The sequence below is a fragment of the Lolium rigidum genome, chromosome 6 (assembly GCF_022539505.1).
Source record: "Lolium rigidum isolate FL_2022 chromosome 6, APGP_CSIRO_Lrig_0.1, whole genome shotgun sequence".
NCBI lineage: Eukaryota > Viridiplantae > Streptophyta > Magnoliopsida > Poales > Poaceae > Lolium > Lolium rigidum.
Window position 1 is genome coordinate 112,656,340 of NC_061513.1, and position 23,416 is coordinate 112,679,755.

The 23,416-nt window shown below is 42.4% G+C and overlaps 1 protein-coding gene across 2 annotated transcripts; it reads right to left on the reverse strand.

The window, feature by feature from the left end:
* Positions 1–407: 407 nt before the first annotated feature.
* On the reverse strand, positions 408–5,781 carry LOC124666488 (la-related protein 6A-like). Of its 2 annotated transcripts, XM_047203837.1 has the most exons (11): positions 5,180–5,781; positions 4,888–4,973; positions 4,423–4,424; positions 2,825–2,919; positions 2,647–2,718; positions 2,496–2,575; positions 2,277–2,361; positions 1,956–2,003; positions 1,598–1,846; positions 1,309–1,393; positions 408–764 (listed from the first exon to the last, which is right to left on the reverse strand). In XM_047203837.1, the coding sequence occupies exons 1-11, from the start codon at positions 5,762–5,764 to the stop codon at positions 619–621; spliced, it is 1,533 nt and encodes a 510-aa protein (XP_047059793.1). In that variant the 5' UTR covers positions 5,765–5,781; the 3' UTR covers positions 408–618. The 2 variants fall into 2 exon arrangements, with proteins under 2 accessions (XP_047059793.1, XP_047059794.1); XM_047203838.1 differs by lacking the exon at positions 4,423–4,424 and having other exon boundaries at positions 4,892–4,973.
* Between the last annotated feature and the right edge of the window lie 17,635 nt (positions 5,782–23,416).

Consider the following 23,416-nt stretch of genomic DNA (forward strand, 5'->3'; position numbering starts at 1 on the left):
ATGGTAGATCTGAGCATAGCTGCATAGTGAAGGTCTCTTGGATGTACTGTTTCTGCTTGCACCGAGTTTGGTAAGGCGATCTTCGGCGACACATACACAGCCCCGCACCCTCAAGTTCATCTTCTTACTCTTGACGTGTGTTCTTTTGTTGTTGCCAAGTGGTAGGTTCTGAGAAAAAATCACACGAGACGAGGTTCATGCATTTGTCTTCATAAACTTCAGTAACCAATCAATCTTCCATTTATAACATGTATTTTACATAACGCACAAGAAACACTGAGACAGAAGGGCCACGATTAGCAGCACGACAGGTTCAACAACGTGGTAGACCCTCCTAAACAAAGCAGGGCAGGACCAGGCTCCAGGACGTGCTCCCAGTATCATTTGTTCGTGCAACACTTACCCAATCAGCACAAAACTTCGCCAGTCATCAGACAAGGTGTCACTGCATCACAAATATACATATGCAGCGGTAAAAGACCAACCAACCAATCATGAAATCCCCAACTGAAGTGCCAGTGAATTAAGAAAAGACGCTGCATAAAAAAATACAGGGCCTTTCCGGTATACAAGTCATTTTCATACACAGATCTTTACCAGGCTTCATTGTAAAAAGTTCTATTCTTCAGCCTTTTCGGCTTTTGGAGGTGGAAGTGGTCTACCACGCCCCATTACAAAGCCCCTTGTTCCATCTGGCATTCTCGGTCCAGAAATAGGCTTGTTTACAGAGACCGAACCAGAAATAGTAGGAGACGAGACATTCCCTGATATGGGTATTGAGAATATTAGAAATGTAAACACCTTGCAGACTGTAGTGATTGCTATGTAACATAAATGAGAACATTGTAGTCAAGGATGTAAAAGCACAGGAGGTTATATGGCTGCCTTTCACACGTTTGTTTGGATAACCAAGAATGTGAATGGCAGGATAACTAGGGTTGATTTATTTGGCTCATGCAGATGATGACCATGCTAAATTAAATGGTTTTATCTACAAAATGTAGCATAACATTAGCCAATCAAAATTACCATGAGATTCATCAAGCTGGAAAGGGTCCTAGCTGGGGAAACATGTGAGGTCATTGTCACATGAACTAGGTAAATGAAAGGTATCAACATTACATTTGTCTCTTGGTGCATTGATTTGGTAATAAACTCAAACTGAAGTTATGTGTTCAAATAGACATCATCTATGCAATACACACTCCATTCAATGCACAAAACAAACAGATATTGTTGCTCTATCACTACAATAGTAAAAGATTAATCAGATCCACAAATTTAGAAGGTGGCAGTTGTGTAGAATACCTTGTCCGCTCAGACCTTTTCCTTGGCTTCTGTATCGGCCTTTCTGACCACTGTTAGCATTTGTCTTTTGGTGTTGGCGCACTTCCTGTAGATGTACACAACAGGCTATGAGTTTTCTCAGAAATAATACATATATACTTAAGTTTGCAGCATGTGCACAGTTCACGAACATAGGTCCAAACTATCAGCAAGGAAGTGCACTGACAAGTGATGCACAAAATTAGAGGAAATAAATCTTCAGACAGACAATTGAACAGTAATAACCATAGGTATACTATAAAAATCATACCTCCTGGCCAACGTCAGAGTTCACGTTTTCCTTATCCAAAGCAACCTCTCCTGAGTCAGCACAGGCCTTTTTTTCTGATACTAACTTTTGTTCTTTTGAAGACTGGCCCTCATTATTCTTTTTGGAAACTGTTCCATGATTTTCCTTTGAAGATTGGATATGCTTTCCTGATCCCATTACACTCCGTTTAGCCAGAAGTATGACTCTCATCCCAGTTCTCCAGTTCCTCTCATCACTTAAGGTGGACACCTAATATAATCAAAAGCTCAAGACATGTTAAAAAGAAAGTAACTCTTCCAGATGTACAACTCTTTGCTTAGCACCAAATGGGTCATTTCATATGAGATGAATAACTTACAGCCTTCTCAGCTGCCTCCACCGCTTCATACTCAACAATGGCATGCACCTGCAAAACCCTCGAGTCTTGGTTAAATGGATATAACCAACTTGATCCAGCACCTAAAAAATATTTTTCTCTAGATTTAAAGACAAATAATGTTATTAAACAGATCTCTTCCGAGTATAAATTTTTCGTTGAATGATTAGTCACAACAGTGTGGTTATTGTGTAAAGACAGGTTGATACAAATAATCACGTAAAGAGCAAAGTATTCACAGGTATAAAATAAAGAACAGCCATCAAATAATAGTAAGATCTCAAATATGTTTAGAGCACATACCTTGTTACTCAGCATGAAGTCAGGCTTCTTGGAACCTGCAGATTCTCCCACTGCATGTGGATCATTTATGGTTATCTTCATAATTCTGGTACAAGAAATGATAAAAGTTCGGTTTCAGAATGATATAGCATCTGTTATTAACTGCTTTCAAAATGTCACGACATAAAATACCCAAGTACAATAAAAGCGTAGACTACTACATGTGTCCAGATAACATACTTGCCCACTGTTCCAAACTTCTCCTGTATATTCTCCATGGAGAAACCTAGAGGTAGATTTTCCACCAGAACTGTCCTTTTCTGAAAATAAATTATAGTTAAAACATAGATAAAGTTAAAACGTTCCAGTGAGGGAAGAAACAGAAATTCACCTTGACGTCTTTCAACTCACTGCATGGCAAGGGATGTAACCTTCTGACCCTTTTCCCATTAGAGCTCACAACCTGAGATAAGACAGCAATTACAACTGGATATCAAGTAGCAGTCACATATTTCCGTCCGTAGAAACTACAAACCATCAGAACAGAAAACAAAAGGGCAGAATATTACCAGCTTTGATGATGTCCTAAGGGCAGCTTCAATTATAGATTGGTCCTGAACAAGTTTCTTCATTTTTCTAAATGACGCAATAACTCCAACTGGAACTATTGTCAAAAAAGAAGATACAATCAGAAACGATTATTCTACATTTCTACAACACATCACAGGAAATATTCATTAAAATCAAAGTATCAAACCATGGCACCTATCTTTTTGATATAGGCTGAAGTACAATACATTGCTGACCAACACTAAAGTTTAATCAGGTTTCCGATTTGCATTGCTTATAGTGGTAGGCAGTGGTGGAACTAGCGCGTTAACTGAGCCTTGGCAAAGTGTAGCTGCAGTTACATTGTCCGTTGTTTGCCCGTCCAAACAGCTTCTTCATTCCTTATTTTTCTTATAATATTTCAATGGACTTAGCTGGCTGAGCCCGGGGAGCCGCCCGGGCATGCCGGGCTGTGGCTATGCCACTGGTGGTAGGTTTATGAGAATAGCCTTCTTACATTCAAATGGGACTCTTAATAAACGTTAGCAACTTACAACCCAAACAGCAGTAGGTTTCCGACATACAAGCAACTTTACTCAAAAGTGATTTGTTTTATATTTTTGCCAAATTCAATTGCAGTAATAACAATGAAAGCAGAACAGTAGAAATCCACAAATGTAGAAAAAAATCAAACACAGAATTCTGAACATTAACATAGTTCACATCACATGGGTGCTTAATGGATTACCACCATTTAGGCTACTTCGTAAGAAGTTATTAGTAGTGTGCATACAAAATTCCAGGAAATATCATACATATATAATACAGTATATGAAAACCGAAACGAAAAACTGTCTTGCAAAACAACTGTAGTATTTGTGTTATTCTTTCATACTTCACTTCAATGGGACTATTTGGTTCAGCCCTCACGTCACAATGTTCTGCACAAATTATGCCTACACACAATGCATGTTTTCTTCTGTATACTTGTACTTTGTAAGATCTTCATTTATTGTTCATATCACGTTGCTTGAAAATACAAAGTCGTCCACCACCACACACACAACAATATCAACCAAAATATACCAATCCATCTTAATGTAATTATGGAGCTACATTTTGATACGTACAAAATATTCATTTCTGTGTGCACTTGCCGATGGCACAGAACTACAGGTCAAGAATATGTCACATTGTGTTAAGGGACATCTCAGATGAGTAAGGAGCATATCATTTACTTGGTGATATACCTTGACGGAGCTACCATGGCGGAAGACCAGGCAACATCTGTCAATCACAAGATCAGATGTATATATCTTCATGGTCCCAAATCAAACCAGAAGCAAGGCAACAAAAATTACTACCCAAACCTTCAAAAGGAAACTGAGAACAAGATGCTATGCTTAGGTATTAAAAACTCCACAAAAAAAACAAGACACCACCAATGATCTCTACTTTTGTTGATAGAATGGAGTGAATCAGACCAATGTGTATGTATATTCACAAAGGCCTAGACCGGCTTCTCAGCACAACTAAATGAAAGCTGCACCCCGAGTACCCATGTACAAGCCTTATCATAAGTACCTGTCACATTTCATCATTTTCATCTCCATTCCACCACTCCTAGGATAAGTAGGGCAAGAAACATATGCCAGGTTTTAAAATGCAGTAATCCTGAGAACTGATATTGCAGAACCATAGAATGCTCCATGATGGGTAGGCATGCAGAAATGTTCCAAAAAAAAGATACAGAAAATGCCTTCAAATCGAATACGTGTTGCTGAAAATAGAGCAAGTTATGGGCTTCTAGCATTCTAGGATGTAGTTTACGCACACACAAAACTTGTTTCGAAGACAGAAAGTTCAAATCTCTTGTGACATATAATTGTGCCTTTAAAATAAACGATGCTCTCATAAGCAGTTAAAAACAGACAGGCCAACCAGTGCAGTTTACAAAGCTATTGTCTGGCAAACACACCTAAAACAGCTAGGAACTAGAAATTGTCACTTGTGAGCACCACACTTCAGAGTATTTTCAGAGTTGTTTAAACTAGATGTATGTCCTGAAGCAATGGCACGGTACTTACCAAAGCCATCCTTGTTCTTTTTCACAAATTTCAACATAAACTCATCCGTCGGAAGGTTCTCATCGCTGAAGTAGTACTCCACCTGCAAATTCGAAACAGTTTACTTTCAGATAATCACACCATTCAGAATATGGTTTGTGTTTTGCGCGAATGCAGGATTACAAGATGGTTGTGGACATTGACTACAAGAGGTTGCATTTGTATCTATATATGAAGGTGCTAACGAAGGAGAGCACAGGAGACTCTGCATTCTTGCTAGAAACAAAAATCAGGCGGTGACCGTTGTACCTGCTTGACGATCTTGTCGCGGAGCTCGTCGGTAAGCACCACACTAGGGACGACAGCCTCGGAGATCTCCAAAGAGGCATCGTCGACAGTGGCAGGGACGACGAGATGGTCGTCCTCCGCCTCAAGAGGCGAAAATGGTGGGAGCGGGGGCACACCACCGCCGGCGCCAACCTTGGTGACCTCCGAGGAAGCGGCATCGACGGCGTCAGGCACGATGAGCAGATCCTCATCCGCCTCAACAGGCAGCGATGTCGGCATCAGGGGCACGGCGCCAACCTCGGAGTCGGAGGCCTCGGAAGAAGCGGCTTCGACGGTGTCGGGGACCACGACGGTGTCTTCCTCCGCCTCAAGAAGCGGCGATGTCGTGAGTGGGGTCACGGCGACACTGGTGCCAGCTTTGGAGGCCTCCGGAGAAGCGACTTTGACGGTGTCGGGGACGACGACGGGGTCATCCTCCGCCTCAAGAGGCCGAGACGGGGGCGGCAGGGATTCCGGTGCGGCGGCGACGGGGGGTGGAGCCTGGCCGTCCGTGAAGGAGGGGATCAGGGGAGCCGAGTCGCCCGCCGACCGGTCGCCGCCGCTCATGCTCGCTGGCGGCTGCGGGGCGGGTGCGACTGCGGGCTCGAGATTGAGGCTTGGGTGGGGAGTTGGGCTTTATACGACTCGGCCGAGGCTTATGGCCGTCCGAGACGGCCCAGTGTACAACTCTGACTGGCCCAGAAATTACCTCCCAAAAGCGGCAATAACGTGCCTCTGGGGTTTGGGCTGATTCAGCCCAGTTTTATGTAAAGAAGCTGAAAAAGGTCCACTTAAAACACCTTCAGGTTAGGTCTGGCCCAGAAAACGATTAGATCGATACTAGTAGTTTCCAACAAGTCATTCTCTGCTGAGTGATGCAACCTTGCACGGGTAGGTGTTATTTTGGTTATTTTGGTTGGGATAGTTTAAATTAGGTTCGGATAAGGAGGCAGCCTCTTCAACCATAAAGTAAAAGCTGAGTGAAAATGGGAGAGAGAAAGAGAAAAATCAAATCAGCTTTTGAGAAAAAAAAAACATATTAATGAGACCATAACTTGGCATGCATATGTTAAAAGTTTTAGCCAAGCCTAATCGGACAGCTGCCTCCATTGCTCATGCCCTGAGGTTGCTTTCACTCGCTCTCCCTTAATCTCCCCCATCAACTCTCTTTAAACTCAATACAACCATGTTTTGATTTAAATAAATAATCTCTACACGGTGATATGGTTCCATACTAACAATCAGTTTTGAGATTCGTCAATTCTAAATATCAAGCTTCATGTTCATGTTTGGAGCTGGTAGCCAAGACGGCTGGCACCTCTGCTGCTGCTGTGGCGGACACCACTGGCAACACCGGCAACAACATCCCAGTGGTGTCCGTCCAAGGCCGCACGACAAGCACCATCGACAACCTCGCGGCCTCCTCCCATCGCCGCAAGGGGAAGGATACTGTCATCGAGCTAGGCACGGAGAAGGAGAGGACGGCTCTTGTGGTGAACATGAGGAAGGCGCGGGGTGCTGCTCCGTCCAGGTTCCTCGCGGTGGGGGTCTTCCTCTCGATCCTCGCCGTGAGCTCGAAGACCCTCATCGACAACATGAAGAAATTCTGGAGAATCCGTGGGCACGTCGACATGAACCAGTACCAGGACAGAAGGTTCGTGCTCCAATTCTCAGAAGAAGGTGATTTCCTCCATGTTACTCGGGGTGGTCCGTGGAGGTTTAGAGATGATGTTGTTTTGGTTGAGGAACTGAAAGAGGGCGTCAACCCGGAAACTGTAAGATTCACCACCATCCCCATCTGGGCTCAGTTCAAAAACATTCCCTTTTACCTCCTATCTCAACAGCTAGCCAGAGAATTAGGGGAGAACCTGGGTAAACTAATCAAAATTGATAATGATGCTAGAGGCGACATTTGCAATAAAATTATCAGGGCTAGAGTTTTGCTTCCGATTGACGAACCACTGCAGAGATGGGTTCCCATAGTAGATGAGATTTCTGGTGATAATAATGAGGTGATAGTGTCGATCGCTTATGAGCGACTCCCAAATTTCTGCTACTTTTGTGGTTTTATTGTTCACCAGGGTCCTGAGTGCAGGCTGCCAACAAATGTGAGAAGAAAGAGATATGGGGAGGAACTGGGGGTGGCTCCAATCCACCCCGAGGACCCTCGCCGTTGGTTTATGCCAGAGTTCACTGGGCAAGTCCGCCAACAGCAAGCTCTCCCATGGCACGCACAACAGATCCCTCGACCACTCCAGGACAGGCCAATGGCTCAACATCAACTCGCCATTGTCTCCCAGATGGCAGCAAAAGTTGGCATGCTCTCTGTCCACGACAAGCCAAGCACCAGCGACACGGGTGGGGGGGCTGCAACTTCGACTATGCCCCCACCACCACCCCCTTCGGCATCCATCGCCAAGAACGGTACCGCAGCAACATTGGAAGATACCAATGCGGAGGCCGATGGCAAAAACTTGAAGAAAAGCCTGGCACGCTGGAAGAGAATCAACAGGGAGACTGAAGAAGAGAGGCATAACAAAGCCATTGCGTTGACAACCCAGGAAGGCGTCCTGGGGGCTCCACGTAGCAGGCCTGACTTGGAGGATGAAGATGCTCTTCACCAGCCTGCTGCAAAGAGGATCATCTTCCACGTTCCCTCCATGGAGCAGTGTCTGGGAACTGAAAACCTGCGCAAGCTCATGGATGATGAGGGCCTGCCTCCCAATGGGGGGAAGCTGCTGCAAGACCAAGCCGACGCAAGCAACCAGGAGGGCGAAGGAAGTGTCTCCCTCAACCTGATCACCGAAGACAACCAGAATCAGATAGAGGCGGAAGAAGAAGCACATGAAGATGCTGAAAGGGAAGCCACCAGCAAAATAGAAGCTGGTCAACTAACAGGCACGGAGGAGCGTGCCTGTCAGGAGCCATGAAAACCTTGAGCTGGAACTGCGGGGGATTGGGCGATCCCCGGACAGTTCAAGAGCTCATCCGCCTCGTCCGCCTGCACCAGCCTATGATCTTGTTCCTGTCTGAGACTCGGCAAAATAAGAAAGTCATCGAAGATCTTCGGTGGAGATTAGGACTCAAGCACTTCGTGTCCTTCCATGAGGAGGGTAAGGGGGGAGGTCTAGCCCTCTTCTGGCATGAGAGCATCGATGTTGAGCTTCTTAAAATTAGTAGCAGAGTTATTGATGTAATAGTGCTTGATCCTAAAAAAGAAATAAAATGGCGGTGTACTTTTGTGTATGGTGAACCTCGCACTCATTTGAGGCACCACATGTGGGAGTTTCTTAGAAAGATGAAACCTATGATAAAAGGCCCCTGGCTCATGCTAGGGGACTTCAATGAGGCATTGTGGCAAAGCGAGCATTTCTCTGAAAGGAAGAGAGGTGAAAAACAAATGCAAGACTTCAGAGATGTTCTTTCTTATTGTGACCTGCATGACCTTGGCTTCTCGGGTACCCCGCGGACTTTTGATAACAAGCAATGGGGAAGACGCAATGTAAAGGTGCGGCTGGACAGAGCTGTGGCTTGCCCGGCATGGTCTAATCTATATCCTCAATGCTATGTAAGCCATTTAACTTCCTCTCGCTCTGATCATTGTCCCATCCTTGTTAACTTTGATCAGTTTACTGCTGTGAGTGTGCCTCCCCGTGTTCGCAGGTACGAAGCCTGCTGGGAGAGCGAAAGCTCCTTGACTGATGAAGTGAAAACTGCCTGGGACCTGCATAGCCGTCCAAAGAATCTGGCTGATGTTGCTGCAAATTTAGATGGAGTTATGGCCTCGCTTCAAAGCTGGAGTAAAAATACGGTTGGCTCCATCTCTAACCGTATTGGAAAACTCAAAAAGAAGTTGAAGATAATTAATTTGAGAAATCAATCCCATGATCGCCAAAGGAAAAGGAATGTAGAGAGGGAGCTTGATAGCTTGCTAGAACAGGAAGAAGTCTATTGGAGACAACGTTCTAGAGTAATATGGTTGAAGGAGGGAGATAGAAACACAAAACTTTTCCACAAAAAAGCAACATGGAGGTCAAAGAAAAATAAAATAGAAAGCTTACAGAGAGGGGATGGAACCATGACTGAAAATAAAGAGGAAATGGAGAGGATGACCACAAATTTCTTCAAAAATTTATTCACGGCTGACCCTCTTGTCCAACCAGATCTCATTACTGATAGGCTGCAACCTCAAATTTCGGCCCTGATGAATGAAAGCTTATGTGCTGAATTCACCAGTGAGGAAATAAGTCATGCTTTATTCCAGATTGGACCCATGAAGGCACCTGGTAGAGACGGTTTCCCTGCTAGGTTTTTTCAAAGACATTGGGGTCTTTTTAAAGAGGATATTATTGCTGCTATTCTTGAATTCTTCAAGACTGGAGACATGCCGGATGGAATAAATGACACCATCATCGTGCTTATTCCAAAGAGTAAAAACCATGTTTGTCTTCGTGACTTCAGGCCGATAAGCTTGTGTAATGTGATCTACAAAGTGATATCCAAGTGCTTGGCCAACAGATTAAGACCGCTGCTTCAAGAAATTATTGCCCCCACCCAAAGTGCCTTCATACCGGGAAGGTTAATAACTGATAATGCGCTCATTGCATTCGAATGTATTCATTCCATGCAAAAAAGTACAGACAACAAAGGAAAGTTTTGTGCTTATAAATTGGATCTAGCCAAAGCCTATGATAAAGTGGACTGGAAGTATCTAGAGGAGACTTTGAGAAAATTGGGCTTTGCAACAAAATGGATTTTGTGGATTATGTCTTGTGTAAAAACTGTAACATACTCAGTCCGTCTAAATGGGGAGTTGCTTGAAAAGTTCAATCCAACAAGAGGGCTTCGACAGGGGATCCACTATCACCCTACTTGTTCCTTTTTGTTGTTGATGGTCTCTCCAAGCTGCTTCAACATGAGATCGACAAGAGACAGATAAAAGAGTTGAAGGTTTGTAGAAGGAGCCCAGGGATCTCGCATTTACTGTTCGCGGACGACAGCATCTTATTTTTTGAGGCAACGACAGATCAAACTAACAAAGTAAAATCTGTTTTAAATAGATATGAGCGAGCAACAGGACAACAACTTAGCCCAGACAAATGTTCTCTTCTTTTGGGAAACAAGTGTACGAATGAAATGGGGGAAAGTGTGGCAGCCATTCTAGATGTTAAGATGGTGGGTTTTGATGAAAAATACTTGGGGCTACCAGTGCCTGAGGGGAAAATGAAGGATGGAAAATTCCAACCAGACAAAGAAAGGGTCAAAAAACGTTTTACTGATTATGCAGAGAAGTACTCTTCTTGTGGGACAAAAGAGGTCCTGATTAAAGCCGTGGCGCAAGCTATCCCCACCCTCCCCATGAGTGTCTTCAAGTTCTCTGCAGGCATGTGTGAAGACCTTATGAAGCTCACGAGAGACTTCTGGTCGGGAGATGAATTTGACAGGAAGCGTATGCACTGGATGAGCTGGGACAAAATCACAAGAAGAAAAGGTCAGGGGGGCATGGGTTTTCGCGATCTGCACCTGTTTAACCAGACCCTTCTTGCTAAACAAGCGTGGAGACTGATTGTTTTTCCGGATAGTTTGTGCGCCGGGCTCTTAAAGGCAAAATATTACCCATTTGGTGAGCTAACTGACACTGCATTTATCCAAAACCCTTCCCCATGTTGGCAAGGTATTATGCATGGCTTAGAACTACCGAAGAAAGGAGCCATGTGGCGTATTGGTAATGGTAAAAAAGTGAGGATCTGGCGTGATAGTTGGATCCCAAGAGGAGAAATGAAAGCCACTACAAACCCATCAAATTCAAGGGTTAGGCGAGTGGCTGATCTGATTAACCAGGAAGATCACTCTTGGAAGGAGGACATGGTAAGGAATATTTTTATGCCTTATGATGCTCAGGACATCCTCAAAATCCGTCTCCCAAGGTATGACCAAGAAGATTTTATTTCCTGGACCCCTGACAAGCATGGCTTATTCACTGTCAAAAGTGCTTATAACCTCGCTTTAGATCTGCGAAATAACCCTCCACCAAACTCTAGCAATAGTCTGAATGGTGATAGAGGTTTATGGAACACTATTTGGAAGTCTAAGGCGCCACCAAAAGTAAAGATATTCACTTGGAAACTTGCCACTAACAGCCTTGCTGTCTAGACCAACAGAAGCAGAAGATTGCCAAATATCATGCCAACTTGTTCTATTTGTGGTAGGGAAGATGAGACAGGATACCACGCAACTATGAATTGTACAAAAGCTTTACAACTCAGACAAGCCCTTACAAAAACCTGGAGCTAGCTTACCAAGCGAACATGAGCTAACCTTTACATGTAATGATTGGGTGCTAGTGCTTCTTGACAAACTTGACGCGGTTATGCGGGTTAAGATGATGTTTATTTGGTGGAGGTCTTGGCACCACCGAAACGATATTATCTTTAGTAAGGGGGTTGCCTCGGTCGAGAATTCATCTAGGTATCTGCAAAATTATCTGTGCACTATTTTGGGAAATGCAAAGGAAACTGACTCTTTTGACAGGAAAGGAAAAGCTCCAGCTGGCCTAAGCGCTACAACAAGCAGCTTATCTAACACTGGTCAAAAGTTTGAAAATGAGTGTTGGAACAAACCCGGCGCTGGCTGGGTTAAATGCAATGTGGATGCAAGTTTCCTGGAAGATGAGAAGAGAGGATCATGGGGGGCTGTGCTAAGAGACCAAAATGGTGCAACTGTGTGCTCTGCCTGGAACGTCATACCTCATTGTCAATCTGTGGAGATGGGAGAAGCCATCGCTTGCTTGCATGGTTTGGATTTGGCTCTAAACAATTCTGAGCAAAACATCTTGGTTGAGACTGATTGCCTTGCAATTATAGAGGCGTTCAGACAAGGAAGTTTACATAGGTCTGAAATGAGCATGATCGGGAAGGAATTTCGACAAAAAAGCCCCTGGACCGTGAGGTTATTCTATCTAAGATAGGTAGAAATTGCAACTCTGTAGCTCATGACTTATGCCAACTAGCTCGTAGAGATATGTGTGGGGGTGTGTTACAGGGGTCGGTGCCAACCTGCACGTTGAGCTCGATTCTGAACGATTGTAATCCAAACAATGATGATTGAGTAATACAAATCCACTTTCAAAAAAAAAATGTTCAAGTTTGGAGCTTTTGCTAGCAAATTTCATCAAATTTATCGCACACGGTTGACCGTTTGAAATTTACTTTTCGGAGAAGCTTCTTCTCACCATTTTGCACAACTTTTGTTTTTTAAGCTTTTCGTTTCTATGGTGGTAGACAAATATATCTCCATCTCTCTAGTATAATCTACTTATGTGTGTCGGTTCATGTGAAGGTAGTGTAACTTTACCTCTTGATCATCTAGTTTGTTGGTCCACAATTTGATCATTAGGTCTACAAAAAAAAGATAATGAGCAACAATGTGATTTCATTTCAGCAATTGGTCTCGAGTTTCATTAATTGAAAACATGCTTTCGAGAATCCGAGTTCCATGATTCTTCAAAAAAATGCTAACTGTAACTGATTGCTACTTGCTTGTTTATTGAAAAAGTACAACTAAACTGGTTGGATTTTCACGTTTTTCTTGAGAAAAGTGCAACTCGTATTTAAAACCACATTGAAATCGCATGTTTCATGTGAAAAAAGGGACTCATACCCACTATGTAAACTTTTTGGCCAATTCAGCGATTAATCGGCCTATTAATCGCTACTCGGTGGATCACTGATTAGCCGGTTAACTCAAAGTTGTTGACCGATTTCGATTGCCCATTAATCACTAATCGCCAGCCTACCGAGTTAAAACTGATAAGTGATTTTATCAATATTGCTCATGCTAAAACCCGGTTGTTGTTTGCTCATTTTTTGAAAAAGGTGCAACTAAACATGTTGGAGTTGCATATTTCTTGGAAATAGTGCAACGTGTATTAAAACCTAGTTAGTGTTGCATATTTTTAGAGAAAAGTAAAACTCGTGTTGAAACCACTTCGGAATGCATGTTTCTTGAGGAAACTTGCAAATCTGACGTAGTTGGCCTATTCAGTGCATGCAAGCTACCGTAGCCGTTTAATACTTTTGGCCATGTATCGGCGTTACTCCTTCCCGTTACTGCTTCTCATGTATCGGTGTGAGGTTAGGCCTTGATCGCTAACACAAGACCTCTTTCCCCACCTTTGTGCAATTCCCTTGGCGAGGACGCCATGGACAACCATAACCTAGACAACTATATGAACTCATATCGAAGCTACACCTTAAACAACTTACAAATAAAGGAGTGACGGGTTATACATCGAGCTTTCTAGGTCTAGCCTAGAGACTAGAGAGATATAGTTTGACATGGTAGCACACGATAGTACCGAAAAGTGCTTTTAGCTCCCGAGCTCCAGTGCTCTCGCCATTTTTCAAAAAAAATAAAAAAATGTTTATTAGTTATCAAAAATCTGAAAAATAATTTGGTGGATTGTCAGTGATACATCTCACAATCATGGCAAATCTTAACCCAAAATTATTTTTTCTTTGTGCTAGACAAAAATAACAAAATCTGACATGTTTTTGGAGATTTGAAAATGACTACTCATCTGAACTTTTGTCTTTTTTGTGTAGCTGAAACTATAAAGTATTTGAAATTGATATTTTACACGTTTGTGGGATACATTATGGGCTATATGAAGATTTTATTTTCAGAATTTTTTGAAACTCAAAAATATGATTTTTAATTTATTTTAAAAACAAGATCACTGGTGCACATGTGCACCAAATCTCTGTCCACGATAGTACATATTTCAATTACAATGTGTTAGTGACGCGCCTTGGTATGCTACTAAGCAACCAAGTTGTTTACGAAAATTTTCTAATATATGGCGACCTTTCAAGAACGGACGCTATCATGTATTAGAAAATTATTGTTTAATTTGGTTGCTAGCTAGCATACCAAGATATTCAAATTAAATAATACCGACACGACATAGAGAAAAACTGCCGACACGCTGAAAATAAAAAATATATATATACTGTCACGTGCTACCATATTAAACAATAGTATTTCTGCAGGCTAGACCTTGAAAGCTGAGTATATAACTGGGCTACACGAGAGCTATTATTTTTTTCTCGAGGGAACCATACACATGACACGTCACACCAGCAGTACTGGTACTTGGCAAAACTTGAGTCGCCCATATGCCTACACCACCGCGATTCTAGATTCACGTGGCGTGACTTGACCCTCTTTCCAAACTCCCAAACCAGAACGGCGAAATTCGATCGAGGAAAAGCATGCGCCGGAATAGCCGAGTCGAACATACGCTCGCGGCTGAGTGACTGCGCAAAACATTTTCACTCGATTAAGGAAAGCAGTACGATATGAATATGATCACTCGGCATGTACTCCCGTTGAGATTATTACTACTCCCATAGCACGTTTTGCGCCCTTCTCCCTAACTAAACCTAGGCTGCCGGTCGAAAGGCGTGAACAATTATTTGCCTGCGGCCACCGGCAAACGTCATTCATCTTTGCCTACCTTTAGCTTCTTTTCGCGACAAGTTCGACTTTTGACACAGGCTGCTGCTATCCATCGACACTGTGCTGCATTTGAGACCACTTTGTACTAGCAACCTGATTAGCGGGCTCATATGTATATCCATGTGGAAAATCACTTGCATGTAAATGTAGGTCTGTTTTTAGACCTTTTCCCCCAAATCAACCACGGAGGGGGTGAGTATGCCTATTAGATTTCCACGCTTAATTTTGTACATCAATCCATATTTTAAAAAACTAGTAGGTGCACATCGTGTACGGAAGCGGAAAGATGACCTAGTCTTGAAATGTTATCACACAATAACCTTGTTTTAAAATCAATTCACCAAAGAACATGTCTGCGTAGAGCCATACTTCATGGAGCCATGCTCTTAAACATGATGTTGTCACTGGGGGAGCCATGTTGTCAAGCATGGCGCCGCCGCCAAGTGAGCTATGCTATGGCGACACCACCAAAGGAGTCATACTCTCAAGCATGGAGCCGCAGTCGAGGGAGCCATGCTTCGTCTGATGTGGCCGTGCTTTGAAGCATTACTTCCTACATCGTGGCTTCTCGCTGTATCAACACAGAAGATATGGTATGTTGTTTTATCAAATCAAATTCTCAGTTTGTTGGATACATACATCATTTAGGAACTAAGCAATTTAATCGGTGATGGTGAGTGTAGTTAGGTTGTTCAAAATTTAGGCTTATTAGATTTCCATGCTTAATTTTGTACAAGAATTCATATTCTAAAAACTAGCCACAGCACAATGTATATGCTTCTTTGATGGTACCCTACTTAAGGTGTACTTGGAAGGGACACGCGGAGGCCAAATGCCAGTGTTTAGCATTGATGGCAATCCATGGAAAGATCCTCACGGTGCCACGATTCATGGATGTCCACCTGACCCAATATGCAAACTTCGCATGATTCATCCAGCACCCTCGAGTGCCACTGCACAACCTTCGTGAGAGAGTTAATATTCACATGGAATGGGCATCTTGGCACCACACCTCCGGCCGGTGGCAAGAGCTACAACGCTTGATGGGTTGAGATGATTGGCAACATCCCAAAAGAAAAGAGGAGGGAAACGAGTGAGGCTATCATCTACTTGGTTTGGGGAAGTTTTAAGGAGAGAAACAAACGAGTTTTTCAAAATGCGGCTCTCCACCAGATGCTATGAGGACCTTGGTGAAGGAGGAGATTGCGTGGCGGGCTTATGCCCACACCCAAAACCCCGAAGACTCTTAGTTTTGTAGGGTGCGCGTGCGTGGGTTTTGTTTCACCTGGGACTCTACTGATCACCTTGTGGTCCTAGAGGGGCGTCTTTGTTCATAAAATTCTATTCTATCTAATCGGATGGCAGATTAAATGCCTTTTTCCTAAAAAAGCAAAGTATACACATGATTGCCACCTTACAAATGAACACATTACAACTTGTAACGCGCACTTAACAAAAAAAACAATTAAAGAATCAATGCCAACGGTATAGTTTATACTCCATAAGTTTCAAAAATACATCCTACAAATATCTATTACGATATCTGTTCATAGACTTTAGATATCTTTACGATGAATACACAGACAATATGAAGATTCTTAAATTGTTAAAATAACTCAAGAAGGAACCTTTGTTGTAGAATACAATTTAAATTTAGCACCACACAAGTTTATTTGAAGATATCCATTACATTTTTACAATAATGAACGCTACACCTGACATTTAGCAACATTATTTGTGATTAAATATGAAAATAAATAGTATAAACTATGCTTTCTAATACTATAGCATGCAAAAAAGTAATCCCCAAAAACTATAGAAGTTTAGTATAAAATATAATGCTTTAGTTCGCATGATTTCCAATTTTTTACTTAGACCAGCATGTGAATATGCATATGTGTTCCATCTTCGTTTTTCATTATATACAGTTACATCAAAATATACACATGATTGTCACCTTACAAATGAACACATTACAACTTGTAACGCGCATTTAACAAAAAAATAATTAAAGAATCAATGCCAACAGTATAGTTTATACTCCAGAAGTTTCAAAAATATATCCTACAAATGTCTATTACGATATTTGTTCATACACTTCAGATATCTTTACGATGAATACACAGACAATAAGAAGATTCTTAAATTGTGAAAATAACTCAAGAAGGAACCCTGTTGTAGAATAGAATTTAAATTTAGCACGACACAAGTTTATTTGAAGATATCCATTACATTTTTACAATAATGAACGTTACATCTGACATTTAGCAACATTATTTGTGATTAAATAGTATAAATTATGCTTTCTATACTTAGCATACAAAAAAGTAATCTCCGAGTATAAAATATAATGCTGTAGTTCGCAAGATGTTCAATCTTTTACTTAGACCAGCATGCGAATATGCATATGGATCCCTTCTAATCCTTCGCATAGTATAAATTATGAAAATATGAAAATAAATAGTATAAATTATGCTTTCTAATACTTAGCATACAAAAAAGTAATCTCCAAAAACTATAAAAGTTTAGTATAAAATATAATGCTTTAGTTCGCACGATGTTCAATCTTTTACTTAGACCAGCATGTGAATATGCATATGGGCCCCTTCTTACTTCTTCATTATATACAGTTACATCAAAATAGAATTAGTATCAAAACAGAATTAGTATCAAATAATGATGACTGGGTTCCTGCACCAACAACAGGGTAATTGTTGTACTTGTGGCATCAAATATTATTTATACAGGTTTATTCCATGAAAGCTTTGCAGAATGAAAGCTACACAATCCTGCATCCACGTTAGAAGCAGCCCTGCTCGTACTCAAACCGTGGTTTGGAAAGAGCTTATTCTATAAATTTCTAGAATGGTAATACATAAAATAGATTTGAAGTGGCTAAAAGTAAAACAACTAGATAAGAGAAAGGTAAACTAGAGCATGCAACTTGTTGTGGGGTGAAGTCGTATGATAAAGGGGTTCTCAGGAAGTATTACATCCACCACTAGCAGTTAGGCTATGTGTTTAACTAGATGAAATCAATCTTTGTTTTATACGCGCATATGGGGGAGCTCCTAAGCAGACCAACCATCTGATCAACCACCCCTCATATATAACCACATCCATGTACCCGGCAAGCCACCTTGGTACACAAATTATTAAGGGTTCAATCAAGGACATGTGGATATGTATAAACTTTCTGAGTTCCCTTTTATCCCCTTCTAACCACATGACAATAGATCAACGTGAGGGTGTCACTTGACGTGTCCCTACTACCATATGTCTAGAGGTAGTTTCTTATCTTGTCCCTAAGGCAAATATTGCGTGGAGGTCTTCACACAATATCAAAATAGAAATCTAAAATGCAACATATATGCAAAGAATAATCGTCTTTTATTTCACATCATAGTTTAGACTAGGGTTTCGCCATATACCCATGAACGAAGAGACTAGTCACATAAAGAGATACAAGGCATGATCATTGCAATAGAAATACATGTGGATAAGTGCAATTCACAAAGGGTTGAGATTACAGCAAGATAAAAGGGAATCAATGGAGGGCGCTTAGATGATGATGGTGTTGATGGAGATCGATACCGATGCCTCCTTCTACCAAGTTTCCTCTTCTTCTTTATTCAATGGTGTGGTCGTGATGGTGAATATCTTGTGGCGGTGGCTATGGAGGTGGTGGAGCGGCAGGGCTCTTCCATGGCTGCGTTGATGAGTTATCTCTTCTCTTATGGCTCCCCACTCCTTTATATAGGTCTAGGAGGGTCCTCCTTAGCCCCCAAATACCGCCCCAATGACCTAGAAAAGGTCCAGGAATGATCAGCAGTGGATTCGGTGAAGAAAAGTGGAAGTTCGCAAGGTTTCCGTCGCCTGGAACCCGTGGTACGGCCGGTCGGTATTGCCGGGCTCCGACCGTACCAATGGTCACGAAACTCTATTTTTCGGTATTTTAGCCGTCATTTCCTCATATGAACTCCGATTGAGGTGTTCTTTGGCTCGTTAGACTCATATGAACTAGGGATACAACACAGTGGTCTTGGATCTTTAATTTGAGATTATGGAAAATTGGCCTTTTCCCACTCCTCAAATGGCAAATTCTAGTGCCTGTAACTCATTCATATTATCTTCCTTTGGCTCGTCTTGCCTTTATTTATCTATAGTTATCCTTAACACCTACATATATCAAAGTCAAAGAAAAGTGATAAAATTCTACCTAAACTACTAATTGTGCAAAACTCATATGAAAAAATAAATGAAGAAAAGTAATCATGTATAATAGGTATAGTTATAGCTAGATTAAGCATGAGATGAGTGATAACTATGCATAAGTATGCTCTAAAAGTGTAGATTAATTTCACTCATCAGGTAACAAATTCATAATAAACAGGTAAAAGTAAGTAATTAGAAGGAGAAAAATAGTTCCATTATATTCTATCCAAATTGATTAACCACTTTGTTGGAGCCCCTTCCTCCTCTAAGTCCCCTCCTTTTCTTTCTTAGATTTCAGCGAGTCTCAATGTCCACTTCTCTACAACATGGGTGCCCCTTCTCATCTTGCTAGCCTTTGCAACACATTTGGGCAGCCAAAATGTCTTTGGCAGTATCATGTCCCTTAGGATCAATGGCATTGCACACTGATAGTTTCTGCTCAAGGTGTTCAACATCTTTGTTATGTTGCTTTGTATAAATTGTTAGACACTTCTGCAGAAAAATGTGTTAAATATCTCGGTTAAAGGTCTCACGAAAATGAATAGAACTTTAAATGTTAGTTGGAATTGTTTCAAAATTGGGATTTCTATTTTCGTGCCCTCGGGTCATTAGTTGTACTCAGTTTTCCCCAGCCCCTTAGTTTTTCCTCAGTTTTCCCCAAGCCTATGTCTGAAACCCGCAGAAGAAGCTCAGACGGAAGGAATCCGTTTATTTGGACGTTCTGTGCTGACGTGTTGCGCCGCGTCGTCTGTGGGGCCGCGTCGTGTGGGACCGCGTCGCGTGGGGCTGCTAGAAAGGGACCGCATGGGACAGGACGAGAAGCGTTTGGTTGCACGTGAGCAGGAGCTGGGTTTTGTCTCTCTCGGCCCAAATTGGCATTTTTAAGAGCACCTTTTCCCCTCTTTCTCTCTCTCGTCTTTTTCACCAAATTAGTATCAAATCTAGAGAAGGTTCTATTTCTGTCTTTCTTCAATATGGCAGCAAATCTAGTAGCAAATCTGCTGGGGTTATTTATGCCTTTTGGCCCTCGTTTTTTGCCCAATATGGCAGCAAATCTAGTAGCAAATCTAGAAGCTAGTATATGATAAATTCACAACAACATAATCACAAAACTAAGTATAATACATAAACTGCATACAGCAGCCAAAAGCAGCCAATAACGTTGTTAATGTTCACGACAAACTAAGCTGAAAAATATACAAGACGCACGCAATGTATGGACAACAAGAAGATTAGGATGAATGAATTTGTTCTTCATTCCTCCTCATATATTTCTTCGTCGCTCCATTCGTGCATTACCCCAAGGAAATATTCATTGAACTCCTTCCGTCTGCAGTGTGCGGCCAATACATCCTCCAAACGGTATGGCTTGTGTTCATTTCTCATACCGTAGCTTCCTATTCTATCCACACGTACTGGCCACTCATCTCAGGCCTTTGTATCATGAGAGTACTCTCTGATATAACCCAAATCCGTGTAGTAGATGCTGACAGGTCGAAGTGTCGGGTACACTCTGGTGTCGACGGAGATACACCGGATATAATTCACGAAGAAGGCATTACTGCCAATGTTACTGACCGGATGGAGAGAGCGGCTCGAGTGTCCACACGGTACACCAATGGTTTGCCCGCCAAAGCCTCGCCGACCAACAACACAAGCAGCAGATCACCATCCGACTTCACAAGGTAGAACTTCGACGTCCAAGTTCTGGAAATGAAATTAGTGTCTCCATCTTGACGAGTGCTCGCGCGCTGCTGCAACTGTACATTGGTGCACACTATTCTTCCGATCTCAAAATTGTCCGCAGCTACGCATACAGTTCACCATTGAACGGGGTAATGCAACGCGAGACAATGGTTCTTGATCGAAAATCTTCCTTCTCCCCAATCTTCATTTATATCCTTAGTTGGAGTGCTCTCATCGACCCAACCAATTCCCGGCGGGTAATGTGCGGCAACGAAGACCATAGTCGGGGATTTGATAACAGCGACTAATTTCAGAAAAAACAGATGGCATCTGCGCCTCAAATATAGTGTTCGATTTCTTTGTGAGTGGGTTCAGCAGCCGTATCTTGTGCGGCGGGTTCTTCTGGGCAAGCACGATGACACCACGGCAAAAGCCGACGAAGTAGTATCTAAAATATATTGATGAAGATAACATTCAGCACTAAGATGTGTTTAAGATTGAAAATAAAAAGGTAGATATGGAGAAATTTGAACCTTGTATGAACTTCCGATAGATCTATGGTGACGTAGCGTGATGTGCCGAGTTGGAGGAAGGTGAACTCAGCGACGCGTGGAAGGGCGTGGTGTAGCATGATCCATTCGTCCAGGTGCACGTCGGGCTCAGGCAAACCTGAGCGCCAATTTCTACAGACTTGCCTCATAGCAGAGTAGGTGTCGGCTGATGTCTACGGGAGCTTCTATTCTTGTAGACAGTGTTGGGCCTCCAAGAGCAGAGGTTTGTAGAACAACATCAAGTTTCCCTTAAGTGGATCACCCAAGGTTTATCGAACTCAGGGAGGAAGAGGTCAAAGATATCCCTCTCAAGCAACCCTGCAACCACAAAGCAAGAAGTCTCTTGTGTCCCCAACACACCTAATAGGTGCACTAGTTCGGCGAAGAGATAGTGAAATACAAGTGGTATGAATGAATATGAGCAGTAGTAACGGCACCAGAAAAGTGCTTGCTGGCGTGCGGTTGATGGTAGTAATATTGCAGGAAGTAAAGATGCAGTAAAACGAGTAAACAAGCAGCGATAGCGATATTTAGAAACAAGGCCTAGGGATCATACTTTCACTAGTGGACACTCTCAACATTGATCACATAACAGAATAAATAGATAAATGCTAGACTCTACACCCACTTGTTGGATGATGAACACCACTAACTGTGTAGGATTACACGAACCCTCAATGCCGGAGTTAACAAGCTCCACAATATTCAATGTTCATATTTAAATAACCTTAGAGTGCATAACAGATCAACATAACCAAACCAAGTACCAACATAGCATGCATACTTTCACCTTCACACTACGAAAGGAGGCATAGATCACATCAATACCATCATAGCAATAGTTAACTTCATAATCTACAAGAGATCACAATCATAGCATACGCCAAGTACTACACGATGCACACACTGTCACCATTACACCGTGCAGGAGGAATAAACTACTTTAACAACATCACTAGAGTAGCACACAGATAAATTGTGATACAAAACACATTGCAATCATAAAGGGATATAAATAAGCACTTCACTATGCCATTCATAACAGTGAATAAGTATTCTGTGAAATATAGCCTAAGAGACCCACACGGTGCACACACTGTCACCTTTACACACGTGGGACAAGGAGTCTCCGGAGATCACATAACTAAAATCCACTTGACTAGCACAATGACATCTAGATTACAAGCATCATCATATGAATCTCAATCATGTAAGGCAGCTCATGAGATTATTGTATTGAAGTACATAGGAGAGAGATTAACCACATAGCTACCGGTACAGCCCCGAGCCTCGATGGAGAACTACTCCCTCATCATGGGAGACAGCAGCGGTGATGAAGATGGCGGTGGTGTTGATGGAGGAGCCTTCCGGGGGCACTTCCCCGTCCCAGCGGCGTGCCGGAACAGAGACTCCTGTCCCCCAGATCTTGGCTTCGCGATGGCGGTGGCTCTGGAAGGTTTCTCGTACCGTGGCTTTTCCCGTCTCGTGTTTTAGGTCAGGGACCTTTATATAGGCGAAGAGGCGGCGTCAGAAGGTCAACGAGGCGACGACACAACAGGGGGGCGCCCCCCCCCCTTGGGCCGCGCCGGCCTGTCATCTGGGGGCCCAGTGGCCCCCCTCTAGCCTCTCTCGGGTGTTCTGGAAGCTTCGCGTGATCCTAAGATGTTGGGCGTTGATTTCGTCCGATTCCGAGAATATTTCCTTACTAGGATTTCTGAAACCAAAAACAACAGAAAACAGCAACTGGCCCTTCGGCATCTCGTCAATAGGTTAGTTCCGGAAAACGCATAAATATGACATAAAGTATGCATAAAACATGTAGATATCATCAATAATGTGGCATGGAACATAAGAAATTATCGATACGTCGGAGACGTATCAGCATCCCCAAGCTTAGTTTACGCTCGTCCCGAGCGGGTAAACGATAACAAAGATAATTTCCGGAGTGACATGCCATCATAACCTTGATCATACTATTGTAAACACATGTAATGAATGCAGCGATCAAAACAATGGTAATGACATGAGTAAACAAGCTGAATCATAAAGCAAAGACTTTTCATGAATAGTACTTTCAAGACAAGCATCAATAAGTCTTGCATAAGAGTTAACTCGTAAAGCAATAAATCAAAGTAAAGGTATTGAAGCAACACAAAAGAAGAGTAAGTTTCAGCGGTTGCTTTCAACTTATAACATGTATATCTCATGGATATTGTCAATGTGAAGTAATATAACAAGTGCAATATGC